This window comes from Mobula birostris, chromosome 31 (genome assembly GCF_030028105.1).
Source record: "Mobula birostris isolate sMobBir1 chromosome 31, sMobBir1.hap1, whole genome shotgun sequence".
Classification (NCBI taxonomy): domain Eukaryota; kingdom Metazoa; phylum Chordata; class Chondrichthyes; order Myliobatiformes; family Myliobatidae; genus Mobula; species Mobula birostris.
In genome coordinates, this window is record NC_092400.1 from 21448248 (window position 1) to 21466574 (window position 18327).

At 41.4% G+C, this 18327-nt stretch overlaps 1 protein-coding gene across 1 annotated transcript in view; it reads right to left on the reverse strand.

Annotated features, from left to right (window-relative positions):
* The window catches only part of brap (BRCA1 associated protein), a 39859-nt gene that overhangs the window by 4281 nt on the left and 17251 nt on the right, over positions 1-18327 (reverse strand). The window contains exons 8-11 of the mRNA XM_072247727.1: positions 16539-16677; positions 11251-11360; positions 1937-2026; positions 1608-1711 (exon numbers count right to left, since the gene is read on the reverse strand). Of these exons, the coding sequence (XP_072103828.1) occupies positions 1608-1711; positions 1937-2026; positions 11251-11360; positions 16539-16677 (443 nt within the window). The remainder of the gene's footprint in view (positions 1-1607; positions 1712-1936; positions 2027-11250; positions 11361-16538; positions 16678-18327) is intronic.

Genomic DNA, 18327 nt, shown 5'->3' on the forward strand with positions numbered 1-18327 from the left:
GGCTGTATCACTGCCTGGTATGGGAACTGTACTTCCCTCAATCGCAGGACTCTGCAGAGAGTGGTGCAGACAGCCCAGCACATTTGTGGATGTGAACTTCTGACTATTCAGGACATTTACGATGACAGCGTAAAAAGGCCCAAAGTTTCATTGGAGACCCGAGTCTCCCCAACCACAAACCGATCCAGCTACCACCATCCAGGAAATGGTACCTCAGCATTAAAACCAGGATCAACAGGCTCTTAGTCCTGACGAAGGGTCTCAGCCCGAAACGTCGACTGTACCTCTTCCTAGAGATGCTGCCTGGCCTGCTGCATTCACCAGCAACTTTTGTGTGTGTTGCTTCCACAGGCTCCGGGACAGCTCTTCCACCAGGCCATCAGACTGATTAATTCATGCTGACACAATTGTATTTCTAAGCTATATTGACTGTACTGTTGTATATTTTACTGTATTATTACAAATACTATTCTATTTGCTATACTATTTATTACAAATTACTAATTTACACATTCAGTCAGAGACATAATATAAAGATTTTTACTCCTGATGTATGTGAAGCATGTAAGAAATAGTCAATTCAATATGTTTCATATGAAAGCTTTCCCAAAGTGATTCAAGTTAACTTGACTCTCCTTAGAAAAAAATCTGTCCACCATTAAGTTCTTTTTTAAACAAGTATTTCTAGAAATGTTTATGAAAATGCTTACATGAACCTATCAGCTATTGAAAGTATATCAATTCCTGAGAAAATTCCCTTCTACTTTACAAACATGGCAAGTTGAACTTTACGTTAATGGGAACGGAGTAAAAATCTGTTTTCTCTACAGACAAGATGGATACTCTCACCATCTTACAAAACACAGATTAACAAGCTTGTCAATAGCTGCAAAAAAATTGCACAGTTCCAAACTGAACTCCCCAAAACTAATATGTAAGGTTTGATTATATATCACTTAATTCCACTTAGAATCGCTACACTAAAAATTTCTGTCTTCCTGCATCCAAACTTTGGCTGCAAATTGTTGAGAGATCTATCCATATACACAGATCAACAGCAAAATTTCATGATCAATAGGCACAATCAATTAATTACTCTGCAGTGGATTGATGGTCTTAGGTCAAGTCTCAGCTGTACTAATTATTTTACCCTCCAGAGTGGGAAATCTCACATAAATTAACGATGATGAAATAATAAATGACACTGATCTTTTTTTTTGAAAAAGAAAGACGAGGTGGAACATTGTAATTGGATTCATTATCCATAACTTGGAGAAGGGAAGGATTGCAAGAAAATGAATATAAATGTTTTCTCGATTGCTATCCATGGCAATGTGTGAAACCAGATAAAGTCAGGATACTAGGATAGTTACCCATTCCCTATCAAATTAAAAGCCTGTTCACACAAACCAATCTAGTTCATAAATATAACCATACTGTAAGCTGCCTTGACCCTTGGTTGCAGACAACCATTAGGTGGGAAGGCATACAAGACAGGAGGAAAACCTATCACATCTCCTTTAGAATGTGCCACTGCCACATTTAACCAATGTTTACTTCTCTGGAGTTAAAGGTACTGACAGAACATGTGTTGCAAAATTCCTTACTTTCTTTCAAGAGCTTGTTTGTCTTTCATGATTTCATTCAGCTTCTGCTCTAAACTGTCACATTTTTCAATGGTTTCTTTGAATTTTGTTTTCATGTTGTTGATCTGGAAGATGAAACCAAATTAGAGCAAATTGGAAAAACATCACTGAAGTCAATTTACCAAATGTTTCAAAGTTTATACAATCCTTCATCCAGCTACACTCGGTCTGGACTTCACAACATTTTTAGCACAAATCATTTTTTGGATTTAATCATTTTCTATACAAGCTATATTTGTACTGCATTTGTGAGACATCCTTTTAAAAGCAATCCTACAAAAGCAACTTACCTCTTCTGCTGCATCCTTCTCCAAATGGACGATCTTGTTTTCCCAGTAGATGCGTTGAGATTCCAACTGACTGGTAAGGAGGTATGAATACTGTTTCAAAAAAAGCGTTCAAGATATATTATACCATTTTAATGTAACTGATTCACACAGAAATTGAAACCTGCTCAAGTGAAATGCAGATCAACACTTGTTTCTCGTTTTCCTTTTCCCAAAATTAGATTGTGATCTGCTGTTTCTGAGGGAAGATTTCATTAATACACTTGAACCAAAAGCTGTTCATTGTACCAGAGAATACCACATGCCCTCAAAGAAGCTAATAACAGTAAAGATTCATCCTTAATGCAGCAAGCTGGAGCTTCAAAGATCACTGTACAAAACTCCCACGAACAATTCAATGACTTTCAAACCAAGAAATTTGGTTTGAAACTTTATAACTATGAAATTTCCTGCACTTCCTTTGCATACTACAGCATTTACAATACAGATAAGATCTAAATTGTATGTATTTATTTAGAGGTACAGCATGATAACTGGTCCTTCTCGCCAAACGAGCCGGCACCAGCCAATTACACCCATGTGACCAATTACCCTACTAACCTGTGTGCCTTTGAAATCTGGAGCACTCTGGGGAAAGCAAGTGGTCACAGGGAGAATGTACAAACTCCTGAGAGAGGGCAGAATTGAACTTGGATTGGTAACTGCTACGTTACCACGTCACCCCCCACTAATTTGTAGCTGTTTCAGTACTGCCGTAACACTAGCAATGTAGAAAATTCCCCACAAGAATCATGACAAATATAACCCGGCCAATTGTCTCTTCATTTGTCTACACCTGATCATTAGAAATGTGATGGAAGGGTAGTGAATGGTACTCTGAACCCAGTTTGAGTTTGACCCAGTTGCTCAGCTCCTGATATTTAGATCCTAAAATCAACATTAGAGCTGAACTCCACCTCAGGCGACTGAAGTTCGGCATGAGCCCCCAAACCCTCAAGAACTTCTACAGGGGCGCTATTGAAAGCATCCTGACTGGCTGTATCACCATGTGGTACGGGAACTGCACCAACCTTGATAACTGGGCACTGCAGAGAGTGGTATGGACAGCCCAGCACATCTGTGGATGTGAACTTCCCTCCACTGAGGACAATTATAGCGACAGGTGCAGAAAGAAGGCCTGGAAGATCATTGGGGACACTAGTCACACCAACCATAAACTGTTCCAGCTGCTTCCGTCTGGCAAAGGGTACTGCAGCATTAAAGCCAGGATCAACAGGCTATGGGACAGCTTCTTCCTAACAAGCCATTAGACTTATAAATTCATGTTGTACATTGCGACAGAGTCATAACGCAAAGATTTTTACTCCCTCACATTGTGGGATGGATGTAAGATTTCAATAAATTCAAATTCAAATGAATGACCTTTTGAGGTCAAGGCAGCTTTTAATCAAGTATGGCATCGATGAGAATAAAGGAAAACCCTCCACTGGTTGGAATCACGCCAAGCACAAAGGAGATGCTGTGTGTCTGGAGGTCAATCACCTCACTCACAGGACATCTTTGCAAACATTTCACATGGTGGTATCCTGGGCCCAACCATCTTTAATTGCTCCACATGACCTTCCTTCAATCATAAGGTCCAAAGTAATCCCCAGTGAAGACTGCACAATGTTCAGCACCATTTGCAATTCCTCAGATAATGCAGCAAGACCTGGAGAATATTTGGGTCTCACCTGATAACATTCACACTACACAAGGGCAGGGCAATGACAATATCCAACAGGAGATAATCCAGCTATCACTCTGTCGCTCAATGGCATTACTATCACAAGGATTACTTTAGAGCAGAAATTGAATTGGAGGAGCTGTATACACAACGTAGCTTCAGAGCAGGTCAAAGGCTAGGAATCATGTGGCAAGTAGCTCATCTATTAACTCCTCGAAGCTTGTCCACTACCTGTAAGTCAGCAGGAAGGCAGATCACTGTCACCCTTTTAAGGGTGATCCAGAAAGGCTGCCCCTGCAAAACCTACATCCCTTAAAGGAAAACATTTTTTAAAAAATGATATAATATTTAAAAACAGTTCCAATGACTCAATGAATGCGAAACTAAACATCAGAAGATGACCGCTTTCCAGTGCAAAAGTTACCAAGCTCAGCATGGTGGTTTTAAGATCTGTAAGTTACCTTGGTAACAAAGAGGTTGGAAGAAGATCCCTGCTCCTAACTATCATCTACCAAATCTTCCTTAATAACATAGGTTATAATATGATTGGGCTCATGCCTGATCTTCAATGGCCACTTTAAAGAGCATTAAAGCAAGATCGCAATTTGCAGAGCTTACATTGGGATTAGAGCAAGGAAAAATCGTCTGTTTCAGAATAGGTGAAAAAAGAACAAAGATGACTGCAAAGAGTTGTGTAGCTTTTTTTGTTTCTTGAATTCAAATGTTCATTTGTGAGTACCAATTTAACTAAGCATTTTATCCACTATAAAGGTACAGTGGTACTCTCCTTAGTAGTCAGGAATGAAAAGCTCATGGAATCAATGCTGAAAGGAATCGTTAAAGTAATGTGTTAATGATAGTGCTGCTGTGCCAGGAACGTGATTAAGGGGTCAGTCCTTGGCTAGTTTAGTAATCTCATTGCTGCGTGATTCAGTGTGGAGTGAGCCACAGAGGCAATGTGCAATGATTACCTGTGGATGGCAGGCGTTAAGCGGGCCGCGCAAGCAGTGTGCCCACTCAGTATAACAATGCACGGCATAGGGTTGCAACCTGGTGATTGTGATGAGTGCAGGCTATTGTTGCCCCCCTTACTGAGGAAGCAGCTGGATGCTACAGTCTCTCCCATCGACTCCAGTTGGAGATGAGAAAGCCGCTGTGTCCCCATTGCTCTCCCCAGCCCACCCAATACCAGCAGCGTCTTCCTTGGTAATTCATTCAACACCAAGATAGGCAGCACGGTAGGTTAGTGGCTAGCACAACACCTTACAGTACAGGCGGCCTGGGTTCAATTCCCACCACTGTCTGTAAGGAGTTTGTACGTTCTCCCTGTGAACGGGTGGATTTCCTCCCCACAGTCCAAGATGTACCAAGGTTAATCGGTCATTGTAAATTGTCTCGAGATTAGGGTAGGGTTAAATTAGGAGTTGCTGGGAGGTGTAGCTCTAAAGCCTGGAAGGGCCTATTCCAGGAGGGGACAGCGGGGACAGATAGATAGGCATCACTGAATTATCACTGAAAGATAATTAGGAGCTTAATGTCCAAGGGTACACGTTGTTTTGAAAGGACAGGCAGGAAGGCAGAGGGGTCAGTGTTGCTCTGTTGGTAAAAAAATGAAATCAAATCATTAGAAAGATGTGACATTGGGTCAGAAGGTGTTGAATCGTTGTGAGTAGAGCTAAGGAACTGCAAGGGTGAAGGACCCTGATGGGAGTTGTACACAGATCCCAAAACAGTAGTAAAGATGTGGCCTACAACTTACAATGAGAGATAGAAAATGCATGCCAAAAAAGCAATGTTGCATTAGTCATGGGGGACTTCAATGTGTAGTAGATTAGGAAAATCAGGTTGGTGCTGGGGGAATTTCTGGAATGTCTACAATATGCCATTTTTAGAGTTGTGCAATGAACCAGAAATGATTAGAGCTTAAGGTAAAAGAACACTTAGGGGCAAGTGATCATAATATGATCAAACTCACCCCGAAATTTGAGGAGAAGCTAAAGTCAGATGTATCAGTATAACAGTGGAGTAAAGAGAAATAGAGGTATGATAGAGAAGTCGGCCAGAATTGATTGGAAAAGAACACTGGCAAGGTTGACAGCAGAGCAGCAATGGCTGGAATTTCTGGAAGCAAAGCAGAAGGCACAGGATACACTGTATACATTCCAAAGAGGGCTGTGGCTAATAAGAGTCGTCAAAGCCAACGTGTCCAGCACCTGGCTGCGTGGTGTGCCCACAACAACCTGGCCCTTAACACCCAGAAGACCAAGGAGAACATTGTGGACTTTAGGCACGCTACATCAACGGAGCTGTAGTGGAGTGTGTATAAAGCTTCAAATTCCTTGGTGTCCACATTTCCGAGGATCTCACCTGGTCCCTGAGCTCCTCCCTCCTGATCAAAAAGGTGCAACAGCACCTTTATTTCCTGCGGAGCATCAAGAAAGCTCACCTCTGTCCCAGGATACTGACGGACTTTTACCGATGTACCATTGAGAGCATACTCACCAACTGCATCTCAGTGTGGTATGGCAATTGTCCCGTATCGGACTGCAAAGCACTCCAGCGTGTGGTGAAAACTACCCAGCGGATTATCGGCACTCAATTGCCCACCATTGAGAACACCTACCATAAACGCTGCCTGGGCAGGGCGAAAAGCATTATCAAGGATGCATCTCACCCTAACCATGGACTTTTTACTCTCCTCCCATCCGGTAGGCGCTACAGGAGCCTCCGCTCCCGCACCAGCAGGCACAGGAAGAGCTTCTTTCCTGAGGCAGTGACCCTGCTGAACCTCACATCACAGCGCTAAGCAGTATAGCATCTGTATTGTACTGTCTCAGTACTTTTATATTTGTGTGCTGTAGCACTTACTTTTTATTCGCAGTTATTTTGTAAATAGACAATAGGTGCAGGAGTAGGCCATTCAGCCCTTCGAGTCAGCACCACCATTCACTTTGATCATGGCTGATCATCCACAATCAGTACCCTTTTCCTGCCTTCTCCCCATATCTCTTCACTCCGCTATGTTTAAGAGCTCTAACTCTTTTTTGAAAGAATGCAGAGAATTGGCCTCCACTGCCTTCTGAGGCAGAGCATTCCACAGAACCACAACCCTCTGTGTGAAAAAGTTTTTCCTCACTCCGTTCTAAATTGTCTACCCCTTATTCTTAAACCGTGGCCTCTGGTTTTGAACTCCCCCAACATCGGGAACAAGTTTCCTGCCTCTAGCGTGTCCAATCCCTTAATGATTACCCTGGAAAATCCACCTCAGGGGATGTTGGCTTTGTAAATTGCATGCTTGTAAATAACACTATTCTTTGCATTTCTGGTCAGATGCTAACTGCATTTCATTGGCTTTGTATCCGTACTCAGCACAATGACAATAAAGTTGAATCTAATCTAATCTAATAAAAGCCAAAGAAAGGGCATACAATAAAGCAAAAATTAGTGGGAAGTTTTTAGATTGGGAAGCTTTTAAAAACCAACAGAAGGCAACTAAAAATGTCACTGAGAAGGTAAAGATGGAATAGCAAAGTAAGGAGCCAATAAAGTTAAAAGAGAGACGACAGTGGATATTGGGCCACTGAAGAACTATGCTGGAGAGGTAGCAATGGAGGACAATGAAATGCAGACAAACCAAATAGGTATTTTGCGTCTGTCTTCACTGTGGAAGACACTAGCAGTGTGGTGGAAATTCCAGGTATCAGGGGTCATGAAGTGTGTGAAGTTCTATAACATGAGAGAGGGTTCTTGGGAAACAAAGGTCTGAAGGTAGACAAATTACCTGGACAAGATGGTGTACACCCCACGTTTATGAAAGACGTGACTGAAGAGATTGTGGAGGCATTAGTAATGATCTTTCAAGAATCACTAGATTCTGGAATGGTTCCAAAAGACTGGAAAATTGCAAATGTCACTCCACTCTTCAAGAGGGGATAGAGGCAGAAGGAAATAAACTATAGGCCAGTTAGTCTGACCTCACTGGATGGGAAGATGTTGGAGTCAATTATTAAGGATGAGGTCTCAGGGTACTTGGAGGCACATGATAAAATAGGCCGTAGTCAGCATGGTTTCCTCAAAGAAAAATCTTGCCTGACAAATCTGTTGGAATTCTTTGAAGAAATAACATACAGGATAGACAAAGAAGAATCGGTTGATGTTTAGGACTTGGATTTTCAGAAGGCCTTTGACAAGGTGCCACACATGAGGCTACTTAACAAGCTACAAGCCCGTGGTTTGCCAATAGATAATTGGCAAGAGGCAATGAGTGGTAATAAAGGGAGCCTTTTCTGGCTGGCTGCCAGTGACTAGTGAGAGTTCCACAGGGATCTGTTTTGGGACCGGTTCTTTTTAGGTTATATTTCAATGACTTTGATTATGAAATTGATAGCTTTGTTGCGGTATGAAGATGGGTGGAAGGGCAGCGTAGTTTTGAGGAAGTAGAGAGGGTACAGAGGACTTTGATTAGGAAAATGGACGAAGAAATGGCAGACAGAATACAGTGCCAGGAAGTGTATGGTCATGCACTTCGGAAGAAGAAATAAGAGTAGACTATTTTCTAAATGGCGAGAAAATACAAAAAGTGGAGGCACAAAAGGCAGGATTCCCTAAATGTTAATTTGCAGGTTGAGTCTGTGGTGAGGAAAGCAAATACAAATTTATTTCAAGAGGACTAGAGTATAAAAGCAAGGATGTAATGTTGAGACTCTATAAAGCACTGGTGAGGCCTCACTGGAAGTATTGTGAGCAGGTTCGGGCCTCTTATCTTAGAAAGAGTGTGCTGGATCTGGAGAAGGTTCAAAGGAGGTTCACAAAAATTATTTCAGGATTAGTGTTGAATGGCTCTGGGCCTGAATTCACTAGAATCCTCATTGAAACCAATCGAATGGTGAAACATCTTGATCGAGTGAATTTGGACAGGCTATTTCCTACAGAGAGAGAGTCAAAGACCAGAGGACACAGCCTCAGAATAGAGGGGCGTCATTTTAGAATGGAGATGAGGAGGGATTTCTTTAGTCATGAGAGTGGTGAATCTGTGGAATTCTTTGCCACAGGTAGCTTTGGAGGCCAAATCAGAGGTTGGTAGATTCTTGATTGGTCAGGGCATGAAGGGACACGGGGAGAAAGCAGGAGATTGGGTCTAAGAAGAAAATTGGATCAGCCATGATGAAGTGGAAGAGTAGACTCCATGTGCCAAATAGCCTAATTCTGCCCCTGTATCTTAAGGTCTTACAGTCTCACTTTATCGCTGTGGGAGTGCAGGTGTTTGTGCCACATTTCCAACACAGCACCATAATGTCTAAGTGGCTAACTTTTTTGATAAGGGTTGGGTATATGTAATTGTGCATGTTCAAACTCCAGGAACAAGACTGCCCTAATAACTGAGCCTCTGTGGGTCCGCACTACATGGGTTCCCGCCATACTTAGTTGTCAATGATGCAGCTATACTCTATGCCACTTCTTTACCCTTTTTCCCCTCTTCAAGGAAAATTGCATATCACCAACCTGCCTATTCCCAGTTGCTGGTTTTTAATCTGCAAGTCTAGTCTGTGAGCATCAGAAGAATACTGAAGCACAGGCAACATCACCTAATTATGATAACTGAGGTAAGACCTGCCCTTGGGTCTGTACATTTCTGGGAATGATGGGAATATGCACTTAGGCTGACATTGGCTCATTTACTTAGGGTCAGGGGAAGAACCCAGATTATCGTCAAGAGATCAGTACATACCAAAGTCATGTATCCGGCACTCAGCCACTGGAAGAAACTTGATAATGGACAATGTATACATAATGTATACACAACCTAAACTATGCCGCATACTTTCTAGTGCTGCTTGCCAACCTAATTATTGACTAACACGATTTTTACTTAAGCTATTAAGCAAGTTCAAAGCTGTAACTCGATCTTTAAATAGTTTTCCATAGTTCGGCACTTAAGACTCCCCAGCCTGAATACTTCAGCTTTATGCCCTCTATATGCACTGATTTCATTATATTCACCAAGTAATCTCACTGCTTTGATTACATTCATTATGTAATCTCACTGTTTAAGCAGAGAACTGATGTACTGTAACTCTTTACTTTAAATACATCAATGTCTCAAAGAACCTACAAAAGTTATCCTCTGTATTTTAAGTACTCAGATTTGAGCCTAAACAGTTCACTGCAGGAACAAAGGTTTAGGCATTTGATGGTTTTCTCGCTTTATCTTTAGTTCACTGTATTTTTGATTATCTAGGAACATTTAAAAAACCATTGTGATTTCTATTGCCCACAAAAAAAGGCACCAATTGATATCAGACACCGACTTTAATCACTTCAACTATACGAATTCAAAGAGAACTCACTGGGATAACCATTGTCTGGCAATAGCATCCTGCACAAGATTTAATCTCATTCTAAGGGTTTTATTTTTTGTAGACTTTATGGAGTCATACGACACTTCAGCCCATCTAGTCTGTGCTGAACCATTAATCTGCCTTATCCCATCGACATGCACCTGAATTGTAGCCCTCCACTACCATCACCCATGTATCTAACCATAATTTTTTTGGATATTGAAATCAAAGCTCTATCCACCACTTGAACTAGCTGTTCATTACGCACTCCCGCCACTCATGTTTCCCTTAAACATATTCTGAGGCCTCTACCAGCACCATAGAAACCCCACATAATACAATACAATTAAGGAGGACTTCAGCTAGAAAAGCTGCAGGATGTTAATATCTTTGTTCCTTGTGGGTTTTATTCTAAACAAGATATCAGTAGTAAAACAAAACTATTTAGAACAAAACACAAAATCCAAATTGGAAACTACTTAGTCCTATATTCCAAGAATGAATGATAAAACAATTTATTTGAAAATCGCATGCTATGATTGCTTTTCACTATTGGATCTTATTCAGATGGAATTGTAATTGAAAACCTAAACTCACTTGATAGAAAGCAGAGGTGACTTTGCAGCTTTACAACAACATATCTGCTCCAAAACAACTGAAGTGTCCACAAACCACTCCATCTGGTGTTTCAGTTACTAATAGCTAAAGCTCACCCAAAACTACGCCATGAACAGTCTCAAGCCTGGCTGCAAAAGGGGGGGGGGGGGGGGTAGCAACCCCATCCTGTAAAAACCCAAAGTCTCAGTAGCTCCAAAGGCCTCATCCCAGGGTGAGGAAAGATCTTCACCTAGAACATGTATGAAGTCTTGTGCCGATATTCCAGGACTGAGGACTCTACTAAGCTGCTGTCAGCAGTCTACACCCTAGTAGGGGTAATGGACTCCTACTTTGAGCTCACTCAAAGGGCAAAAAGCAAGTTACAGGAATAAATGATGGACAGCAAGTTATCATTGTGTTGTATCTGGAGTGTGGTCAAAATAATGATCAAATTTCATTTTCCTGCAGGGGTGAGTTAAGGACAGCAATAATTTAATATGAACAATCACTATCTTTACATTTTCCATCTGACTAAAAAATGTCAATAGAGTTCTGTCATGGCTGAGGTAGCCAACCAACTGAAGGTTGGGGAGGGGAGGAAGTGCTAAGACAACAGGAAGGAGAAATTTGAACAGTGATTTGGAAAATTGACTAACCTCTAACTGAAGAGCATCAATTTTTTCATCCTGACATGTGTCACCCTCACATTCATACTGCACGATCTTTCCATCTGTTTTACTGGCCACCAAGCGGTGAACATAGTTATCTGGAAGAAACATTACAACTTCAAAATCTGATATCATGAAGAGTCTGACAGAATATCTTCCTGATATCTTTTAATCTGCATTCTTCATAGCTCGTATACTCAGAAATTAATAGCATTTACCAATTCTCTAATTTAAAACCAATTTTTTAAAAACATACATTGGTAATTATAAAAACAGAAGTTCCATGAATTAAGAAAAGGTGTCTTGACTCTTTACTACGTTCCTCTGTTAGAGGAAATATTTCAAAAATAACTAAGTTTTTCCTTCAGTTAATTTAACCAGTAACTTGAGAGACAAAATAGACATGTCTCTCCCATGTTTAAATTAGTCTGCATATGGACTAGTCTGATATGTGTCAGCATCTGTGGTTCACAAAAGGAGGCTTGTGGAACAGAATCAGAATCCTAGAGAGGATATCAGACAGTTCTGGTCAAGAATATGATTAGAATTCATACTTTTTTTTTGAGAACTGGACATATTAGTAACTCAGTATGCAGTTGTGACAATGATATTGTGAATAGAATATCTCATCTATGCATCTTAGTTATTAGAACTAAGATTCTTAAAATCATTCAATCTCATTTGCGCTAACTATACTCAGTAATTTCCCGTTTGGAATACGATCAAAACCACCCTGAAAATCCAAATATAGCGGATTCTGGTTAATATAGCAATCAGTTAATCAGGGCAGCCACTTAGTTGGGACAACTCGTAAAGAACAAAAGCAAATCAAGAAAATAGTCAGGATTCCCTTTGTTTATTTGGGACAGGAGACTGTTGCCAACCAGTTTTTAACTAGCTTCAGTCATGTGCATGTCATGTGACCATTAGACACTACCCTGTGCTTATAGCAAATAGTTTTAAAATAAGTTACTTGCATATTTCAGTTCAAAAAGCAGCGATTTTGGTCACTGATAGTTGGCAAGTAATAAACAGTAAGACAATTCAGAACTATTTTGCTCACTGCAGTTTCAAGCATTCAGGCTTGGAGATGCCAGAAATGGCCAGGAGTGAAAATGGGGGAAAAAAAAATCTACTTCAACAAGTTAGGAACTAAGAAAAATTTGAAGGTATTGATAATCATCTTAAATGTTACAATTAAAATGAGATTTGGAGGATACAATAATTGAAAGCATTGTATGAAGGCAGACCATTATCAATACTAGGTGTCTGCATTGATTTTGTTCATTTAGTCAATCAAAAGAACACAGCAGTGTACACTGAATGAATTCCAGATAACTATTATGAACTAATGCATTTTTTTGTACTGTGGTAGTTTTGGTAGTTTTCTGATTTATTCCGTATAATAAATACATAATTCTGTAAACTTCTGCATACACTGAATAAATTCCTCCATCGATAACAATTAGGAACTAATACAGTTTTATAGCAGTAGCAGTTTTGGTAGTGTTCTAATTTATTCTGTATTCCATTTAAATACATAATTTATTACTCTGTTAAACAGTAATTTGTCTTTTTTATGCCTTTTTCTCTATTTCCATGAAACTTCAGCTAATTGGTGCAGCCACTTAATTGGGCCAAATGTATTGGTCCCGATGTGCCTTAATGAACGGGAATCCACTGTGATCAGATCTGTAAGTTCTTCATTATCTACTCTATTAGGTACATCTGCAATGAACTCGTAATAGATAAAGTAAATATGATTTTCCTTTCATAATACACACAAAGCAGATTGTGTAATGGAGTTTTATTTTTCCCCATGTTTTATTACTGATTCCAGCATTTTTTCAATAAGCACACATCAAAGTTGCTGGTGAACGCAGCAGGCCAGGCAGCATCTCTAGGAAGAGGTACAGTCGACGTTTCAGGCCGAGACCCTTCGTCAGGACTAACTGAAGGAATAGTAAGAGATTTGAAAGTGGGAGGGGGAGGGGGAGATCCAAAATGATATAAGACAGGAGGGGGAGGGATGGAGCCAAGAGCTGGACAGTTGATTGGCAAAAGGGATATGAGAGGATCATGGGACAGGAGGTCCAGAGAGAAAGATGGGGGCGGGGGGGACCCAGAGGATGGGCAAGGGGTATAGTCAGAGGGACAGAGGGAGAAAAAGAAGAGTGAGAGAAAGAATGTGTGTATAAAAATAAATAACGGATGGGGTACGAGGGGGAGGTGGGGCACTAGCGGAAGTTAGAGAAGTCGATCTTCATGCCATCAGGTTGGAGGCTACCCAGATGGAATATAAGGTATTGTTCCTTCAACCTGAGTGTGGCTTCATCTTTACAATACAGGAGGCTGTGGATAGACATGTTGGAATCGGAATGGGATGTGGAATTAAAACGCATGACCACTGGGAGATCCTGCTTTCTCTGGTGGACAGAACATAGGTGTTCAGCAAAGCAGTCTCCCAGTCTGCGTCGGGTCTCACCAATATATAGAAGGCCACATCGGGAGCACCGGATGCAGTATATCGCCCCAGCCGACTCACAGGTGAAGTGTCACCTCACCTGGAAGGACTGTCTGGGGCCCTGAATGGTGGTAAGGGAGGAAGTGTAAGGGCATGTGTAGCACTTGTTCCGCTTACAAGGATAAGTGCCAGGAGGGAGATCAGTGGGGAGGGATCGTGGGGGACAAATGGACAAGGGAGTCGCGTAGGGAGCGATCCCTGCGGAAAGCGGGGGGGGGGGGGAGGGAAAGATGTGCTTAGTGGTGGGATCCCGTTGGAGGTGGCGGAAGTTACGGAGAATAATATGTTGGACCCGGAGGCTGGTGGGGTGGTAGGTGAGGACCAGGGGAACCCTATTCCTAGTGGGGTGGTGGGAGGATGGAGTGAGAGCAGATGTACGTGAAATGGGGGAGATGCGTTTGAGAGCAGAGTTGACAGTGGAGGAAGGGAAGCCCCTTTCTTTAAAAAAGGAAGACATCTCCCTCGTCCTAGAATGAAAAGCCTCATCCTGAGAGCAGATGCGGCGGAGACGGAGGAATTGCGAGAAGGGAATGGCGTTTTTGCAAGAGACAGGGTGAGAAGAGGAATAGTCCAGATAGCTGTGAGAGTCAGTAGGCTTATAGTAGACATCAGTGGATAAGCTGTCTCCAGAGACAGAGACAGAAAGATCTAGAAAGGGGAGGGAGGTGTCGGAAATGGACCAGGTAAACTTGAGGGCAGGGTGAAAGTTGGAGGCAAAGTTAATAAAGTCAACGAGCTCAGCATGCGTGCAGGAAGCAGCGCCAATGCAGTCGTTGATGTAGCGAAGGAAAAGTGGGGGACAGATACCAGAATAGGCACGGAACATAGATTGTTCCACAAAGCCAACAAAAAGGCAGGCATAGCTAGGACCCATACGGGTGCCCATAGCTACACCTTTAGTTTGGAGGAAGTGGGAGAAGCCAAAGGAGAAATTATTAAAAGTAAGGACTAATTCCGCTAGACGGAGCAGAGTGGTGGTGAAGGGAAACTGATTAGATCTGGAATCCAAAAAGAGGCGGAGAGCTTTAGACCTTCCTGATGGGGGATGGAAGTATATAGGGACTGGACATCCATGGTGAAGATAAAGCAGTGGGGGCCAGGGAACTTAAAATCATCGAAAAGTTTAAGAGCGTGAGAAGTGTCACGAACATAGGTAGGAAGGGATTGAACAAGGGGGGATAAAACCGTGTTGAGGTATGCAGAAATGAGTTCGGTGGGGCAGGAGCAAGCTGAGACAATAGGTCTGCCAGGACAGGCAGGTTTGTGGATCTTGGGTAGGAGGTAGAAACGGGAAGTGCAAGGTGTGGGAACTATAAGGTTGGTAGCGGTGGATGGGAGATCCCCTGAGCTGATAAAGTTGGTGATGGTGTGGGAGACAATGGCCTGGTGCTCCTTAGTGGGATCACGATCGAGGAGTAAATAAGAGGAAGTATCCGCGAGTTGTCGCTGTGCCTCGGCAAGGTAGAGGTCAGTACGCCAGTCTACAACAGCACCCCCCTTATCGGCGAGTTTAATAATAAGGTTAGGATTAGTGCGGAGGGAGTGGAGAGCACAGCGTTCCGAAGGAGTGAGGTTGGAATGGGGACAAGGCGCGGTGAAGTTGAGGCGGTTGATGTCCCGTCGGCAGTTAGCGATAAAGAGATCCAGAGCAGGCAGAAGACCAGAGTGGGGTGTCCATGAAGAAGAGGAGGGTTGAAGACAGGAGAAGGGGTCATTGGTGGGGGTGGAAGTGTCCTTGCCGAAGAAGTAGGCTCAGAGACGGAGGAAGAAGAGTTCTGCATCATGGCGAACACGGAACTCGCTGAGGTGTGGGCGAAGGGGGACAAAGATGAGGCCCTTACTGAGAACAGAGCGTTCTGCCTCCGACAGTTGAAGGTCGGAGGGGATGGTAAAGACCCGGCATGGATGAAAGCTGTGATCAGAGGGGAGAGCGGGGAGGCTGGGGATGTCAATGGAGAGGGGAGGGTTGGGGTGAGAGGAAGATGGAGTCTCTGAGTATCCAGGAGCTGACGATGGGATCTGAGGGAGACGGGATTGCAGAGTATTGGTGGGGGAAGGGGAGACGGGAGTCACAATAGCAGCACATAAAGACCCGGCCTGGAGTTCAAGGCTGGAGTCGCAGTTGGTGGTTGCACAACTCTTCCTTCAGTTAGTCCTGACGAAGGGTCTCGGCCTGAAACGTCGACTGTACCTCTTCCTAGAGATGCTGCCTGGCCTGCTGCGTTCACCAGCAACTTTGATGTGTGTTGCTTGAATTTCCAGCATCTGCAGATTCCTGTTGTTTGTTTTTTCAATAAGACTGGTTAGGTTAGTTGGCTGTTCTATTTCTCTCTCATTTCCTTTTCAATACCATGGTCAAAATTACTAACCTCCCCGCTACAAGAACCTTTTGAGAAATCATAAAATTTTTGAAGTTGATCTCAATGTAGCCATATTTTTCAAACTTCTATAAAGAAGATAGAGTCCAAGGATTTATCGGATTTCAGTATTAATTTCTCTAGAATTTCTTTTCTAATAGCAATAAAAAAGAACATTTCAAGAAACTGATTTCAGTACTACATCAAGTTTCAAAAGTTAGCACCATAAATTCATCCATATAATAATACAATGTTTTCAAGATCAACTCCTTTGCTGCCCCAATCAAAATCTGAATCATGGTACAGTGAAACTGCCAGAGATTTATTCAGCTAAAGGACCAACTTGTCTAAAAAGTTTTGCTTGTGAATAACTAGAACAATATAAGGATAGTTACCGCCAGCGTAGTCCCAGACTCTGTGATTGGTGAGCTGCATGGCATACGTGTGCTGTGTTTCTTCAAAATGCTTATATGCATGACGACTGACATAACGACCACATCCAATGTGTCCACATATCAAACAGATCCACAGGTTCTACAGAGGGATAGAAATAGAAGGAAAAAATGCGATAAAAGAACTTACATTCTAAATAAGGTAATCATGAATATTCTTCTATTCTTTGCATATAACTTTTGCAAGGTTTATAATTACACTGATCTAGTATCATCTCAGCAAATTGGAAGCATCTTCTATCCAATTGTGAGATACTCCATTATAATGGTCTCCTCATTATACATGTTATTATGAATAGAAAATATAAATCATTGTAAGGAAAAGGTTAAAGATTAGAGTCCAGTATCAGTTTTACTGTGTGTTATTAATCTTTCATTTGCTTTTTATTATTTCCCTTTTTTGGCTTGATCCATGTTTCTGTTATTTCTTCATTTTGAATTTGTTTGAGATAAGTAGATAGATAAATAGATTATTGATCCCAAAGGAAATTACAGTGTCACAGTAGCATTATTTGTTCTTTTATAAGTTTGTCTCCTTGGTAAATGCTAAAAATAAAATTGAAGTCTGTAAGACAAAATGGTGTTAGCTTGGAGAGGGATTGTTTTGAGAAAGTACAAGAGAACAAGTAACAGCAATGTTTTGAGAAAGTTAAGGGAGTACAAGTCTCCAGTTATAACGGTGGAAGATGGTGAAAAATATTTTTTTCCACAGCAAGGCAAGGTCATTGTGCAGGTGCAGGTACCAAATGCATGGAAAAGCACCAGTGTAAGAGGTCTTGAAGGGAATAAAAGGGGCAAGGGGGCAAAGAGAGTTTTGTCCTAGACTAGGTCACGGCTAGTGGCCAGTGCCGAGATAGAGAATAGTACCTCGAAAGAATCAAAGTTAGGCTTAGACTTAGAGAGACTTAAGGAGTCTGTCCGTATTCTGCAGATCAGCTCATTTAGAGAATGATAAGTATCATTTTGATTTCTGTACTGCTACTACTGTAGAGATCTGTTGTATTTTTCTGTATTGCATTTGTGCTAGTGCTAATAAAGTGTCTTCTTCTGGCCTTGAACAAGTGTTCTGTCTCCTTTGTTTATGAATACCCTGAGCTGAACCAGGAAAGAACACAATGAATTTTAAAATAACTTTCATTTACAATCATCAACCATGTTTAAAGGCTAATATTACACTCCATTCTCACAAAGAGAATTAAAGGGAAAATTTATCTATCCAATTATTTGGTATAGAACCAGAAAATGCTGGGACAATTCTGCGGGTAGGGAGACATCTGTGAAGACAAACAACTCCTCAGACTGGTAACTTTATAAGAACTTTTTATCTGAAATGTTGACTAGTTTTTTCTCTCCATCATTGCTAATTGAGTATCTTTAACATTTAGTTTTCAGTTTAGAGTTCAGTATTTACTGTGTTGCTAATTTTTCAATTGCATTTTAATATTTCCCTTTTGACTTGTTCCATGTTTCTCAGTTGTTCTCCACTTCATTTTGAATTTGTTTATTCAAAATTTATAACAATTTATTACTTGTTCTTTTATAAGTTTGTATTTTGGGCCTGTTTTGCATTTCTGTTAATTATCTCACTATTTATCTGACACATTTGCACATTCTCTCACATATATGAACAAAGTAAGTTTATACAGAAATTAATGTATCATTCAGAGTCCAAAATATTAAATAATACATCTGTGTGAGAGTTTTGGGTTACCAACACAAAGAAAATGGCTAA